General features: G+C 48.7%; 1 protein-coding gene across 1 annotated transcript in view; it reads left to right on the top strand.

Annotated features, from left to right (window-relative positions):
• LOC108575057 (amphoterin-induced protein 1-like) overlaps positions 1-1,782 on the top strand; it is a 1,981-nt gene extending 199 nt beyond the window's left edge. The window contains 1 exon segment of the mRNA XM_017937763.1: positions 1-1,782. This exon segment is cut by the window's left edge and continues 16 nt beyond it. Within this exon segment, the coding sequence (XP_017793252.1) occupies positions 1-1,782 (1,782 nt within the window).
• Positions 1,783-4,759: the final 2,977 nt, after the last annotated feature.

Below are 4,759 nucleotides of genomic sequence, written 5' to 3'. Positions count from 1 at the left end.
CGTACGGTTGAGTGTGTGAATCGTGCCCTGACCGGCATACCGGAGTGGGTCGATCCGGAGACGCAAGTGCTGGACACCAGCGGCAACGATATTCGTACATTACCAACGAACATCTTCGTACGTGTACGCTTGACGAATCTACAGCGTCTCTACTTACGCGAGTGCCGTATCGACCGAATCGATAGCGAGGCACTGGCGGGCCTTACGAATCTGGTAGAGCTCGATCTAAGCCACAACCTCTTAACGATGGTCCCCAGTAGCAGTTTCTTGGAGACGCCGTTCCTCAGGGACCTAGTGTTATCGAACAATCCGTTGAAAAGGATTCACTCGAACGCGTTCAAGAGTACGCCGAATCTGGTGAAGCTCGACCTATCACACACGCAGTTGATCGAGATCGAGGTGAAAGGGTTCCGTGCTTTGGAACTGTTGGAGAGCCTGAAACTGAACAACAATCAGTTATCAACTCTTCATCCTGGTACCTTCGAGCCGCTTAACAAACTCACCAGCATAGAGCTCCACGATAATCCCTGGAGCTGCGACTGTCATTTGCGCGAGATGAAAATGTGGCTGGTGAAACATAATCTGCCCACGTTGCAAGCTCCCCTTTGCTACGGGCCGAAACAATTATTAAACCGTACATTCACGGACCTCGGCATAGATGATTTTGCATGTCGGCCGATCCTCTTAATACCCAGCCGATACGCCGAAGCGACGATAGGTGAAAATGCCAGTATCGTGTGTCGGGTTAGCGCGATACCGCCGGCTAAGGTGAAATGGTATTGGAACGGAAGGTTGCTAACTAATCACTCGGCGTTCAGTAGTTATCAGAAAATACTGATCTTCGAGGAGGGCCAGTTCCGGAAAAGAAGCACTCTAGTGCTGACGAACGCTCAGGAAGCAGACTCGAGTGAGTTTTACTGTGTGGCGGAGAATCGTGCAGGCAGCGTCGAGGCGAATTTCACGCTTCACGTGTCCTTAAGAACCGCCGGGATGTCTACCCTCGGTTCAGGCCAGATCGCTGGCATATCCGCCGCTCTGGTAGTGCTAATCCTCTTAATCCTCCTCATCATCCTCGTTTTATTCATTCGCCTGCGACGAATGCCGTTGAAGGACGTTAAATCGGCTGTTCCCGCGGAAGGTGTGTCCGCGGACAGTACAGGTGCGAATAACGAGAATCCTCCATCGGCGACATCGACCACTCGCAGAAAACACGAGGAGATCGAGACCACGTCGTTCGGCGTCGAATCGAAGCCACCCGTGTCTTTGAACCTGAGCTACGTGCAGAGACCACAGACAGCGGGGTTGCAGTCGGAGAACGAGTACGGTTCGATCAGTCGTTTCGACGATCAGAACCAACAGCCGTCGGTGATGGTCGCGCCAGGTGCCTGTTTCTCGTCCACCACGTCGTTGATGCCGATAGACAATCCTGATTTGATCAGGGACACGAGACGAGGCTCGGCGGAAGATATCACTCCGTACGGCGGAGCGGATTACAGCCGCATGGAAGGGGTGGATGACACGAAGATTCTTTACTCGAGTTGTATGTGGGAAGGGAGGGACACGTGCAGAACGACGGTTCCAGTGAGCACGTACCCCTCGAAGGAGGCACTGGCGGTGGTGGCGCCTATGGTCGAGCAATTTCCGCCGGGTGCTAAGCAAATAAGAGTCTGGCAGAAGGGAGTTCCGGTTTTGCCACCGGTGTCAGCGTTGAAACGTGTACTGGGCTCGACGCGCAGCTCACCCGACGAGGGCTATCAAGAAGGGACCGGGACCGACGTCTAGGTACCGCTGCTTCATTACTGCGACGCCCGGCACCGTTACCTGGAGCTACGTAGACGCCACCAGGACGACACCGACTACTGAGGGGGAGATACGGTCCTGTCCAGTGCCGGACGAGCGGTAGTGAAACGAAAAATATTCTCGATATTATTTATTTAATATTCGAACTACGTCGCGATGGACACGGACGTCGACCTGTCACGTGGATTGCGTATACATAAACGTATAACATATATACATACACACGTTAACACACTCGTACATACGATATATATAGAGGGAGAGAACGAGCGTGAGAGATTGTGAGAGAGAGAGAGAGAGAGAGTGAGAGAGTGTGATGTATTCCGTATGTGGGTATACACAGCGTGTATAAACGAGGGAGGCACGGAGAATGGGAAACGAACGTCCACTTGTCGCGAGATTTACGTACAGTGGTCGATGAAATAGTTGGAGGTGTCTACGTGACTAATGCACGGAACGCGTAAAACGAAGAATCTGCCGAGGGGCTCGATCGATAAAATCGCCATCTGCCAGCTCTCGAGGAGTAACGCCGCTCTTCTCCTCCCGCCGAGAATCTTTCTCGTTCCGAATGTTTCGCGTTCTGTGTGCAAGACTGTTCCAAACGAGCGGAACGATGAACGCGACCAGAGGCAAAGAGAACGTGGTCGTTTTCGGTGGTCTCGCGCAGCACAACGTTCACGGGTAATAAGTTTCTAATATGAACGGTTCAGGAGGTACATATACGTGAGGTGAAGGGAAGAGGAAAAAACAGGAATACAGGAGAATAACATTTAAAGATACGGTATTAAACGTACGCGTTTCTTAAGATATATTTAAAGAAAAAAAAGAAAAAAAAAATAACGAATACGGGAAGACTGCAGTGCATGTTCCGAAGGAAGTGTAGATAGAGACTGATACGGGAGAGAATAATTTCTATTGCCGTGTGTGTGTGTGTGTTGGCTACCGTGTATACTACACACGTGGATTTTCTAGTCAATTCCGAGGATGTAATTAGACGAGGTTAGAGATCACGGATACGGTTACCGAGCACGACGACAATACGATCGAGAACGGCCGACGTGCGATTCACGTATCACGCATCGTGCATCACGGTAACGATGCCCGGAAAATTAATCCGAGTTTTCGTCGCGCGCGCCCGTACAGGCGATTCGTCGATCAAATCGTTTTTAATTTAATATTACGTACTATATGTACCACGAATCACGAACGAGGTAAGATCGAGCATTGAATCGATCGGTTAGATTCGGAATAATGAACGATAGCACGATATACAAGAGAGAGGAGAGAGAGAGAGAGAGAGCCGATATTGTCACATCGGATGGTTATTGACGTTCGTGTTCCAGGACGAAAATTCACGGAAACGATAGAGCGTGAAATATGACGTCGGGTACAACTCTGGATACGCCGTTGCAATTCTCTTGACGGTAAATTGATTTACTTTGCCACGCGTTAGAAACCGTTTGAAATACATTCATGTAACGACACACTGTCTCATTCGACTATCGATTCATCGAGAAATTTCGAGCCCTTAAAAGTATCGATACATTTAACGATAATATCACGCGCGCGTGTGTATACGTAGCGGTGCATTGATATAATAATTACTAGCCTTTCAACGTCGCGACACACATCCTCTAACGTACGTTAACCAAAAAAAAAAATATGCCGCGATCCCTGGAGTGTATCTGTCGTCGATTGATCTCTGTCCGTTTTTTTGTATTATCCGGAGCCAATAGAATCAATTACATAAGACTGTATAGTAAGCACAGGAAGCCCGTAAGCCAATTGCAAGCGAATATAAACTATTGCTCAAACATTGAAACGAGGAGCTTGCGATTGGTTGACCGGCTCATGCCTCGCGTTAGTGTCTTACGTAAGTGAGTCTGTGTGTTGATCTAGACACTTGGCGGTAAGCGGTAAGCCAAAACGCCAATTGCGAATATCGGTCAGTTATCAGCCTGTGTCTGTGTCCCGTGTGTGTGTGTGTGTGTGTGTGTGTGTTTATGCGTGTGCGTATTTACCCAAACGGTTCGTACGTGTCTTGAGAACCCTGTGCCTGGATATACGTATGAACGTATGTGATAATATGATCCAGACAGTGCATGAATGTGTATATGTGTTTCTCAGTGTTACGTACGTGTGCTAGCGCGCGACGGAGAGATCGAGGGTGAGATAGTGCATGCGGTGCAGTGCTTGCAATTGCTACCAATTGGTTTATCGCCTATCGTTCAGCCGGGCTGCTTTTCTCTGCTCAATGATCCCAGAACAGTTCGACGTATCCCAGATGAGGTAGAAAAAATGTAGGAAGAAAGGGGCGAAACAAAAGTACCATGCCAAATACAGCAGACCGGTTCTATCGAATCATATATTTCATGCGGATCAATAATACGTGGTACAGGCTGGAGAACACGACAGAACACGTTTCTAGCGGTCATTTTATTCGCCGGCGAACGAGCCCACGCGGGTTTATTGGTTGTTTCCCGACCGGTATCTCGGCCGAATCACGGTAATCGCAACGAAAACACGTGAACATGTGACAACCGGGACACGGGAACGCGTTCAATGAAATTCACTAGAACGATTCTTTTTCCACCCCCTGCCCACCCCACCTCGACGATCGAATCGAACTTCGTTCGTTACGATTCGCGAACACCGATAACCTCGATTCTCGTGCAACGCGTGTATAAACTGTGCTTGAACGAAATTCGAAATTAGGGAAACTAGGATAGGGCTAGGGAATTTTCGTCGTATTCTTTTTTACGTTTGCAAAAGCTGCGGGAAAGCAGACGCAAAATGGTCGATTTATCGGCTTTTTCACTTGGAAATACATGGTTAATGTCGCACCAAGAATAATTTACGTGTGACGTCGCTTAAAGCGAATCAGAAATCATGTGTACATGTTTAATGGTGGAATTTCGTATTCGCATGTTCTGGATTATGCGCGTTGCTACGACAGCAT

This window comes from Habropoda laboriosa, unplaced genomic scaffold, assembly GCF_001263275.1.
Source record: "Habropoda laboriosa isolate 0110345459 unplaced genomic scaffold, ASM126327v1 scaffold204, whole genome shotgun sequence".
Taxonomy (NCBI): Eukaryota; Metazoa; Arthropoda; class Insecta; order Hymenoptera; family Apidae; genus Habropoda; species Habropoda laboriosa.
This window is presented reverse-complemented; position numbering and strand designations above follow the sequence as displayed.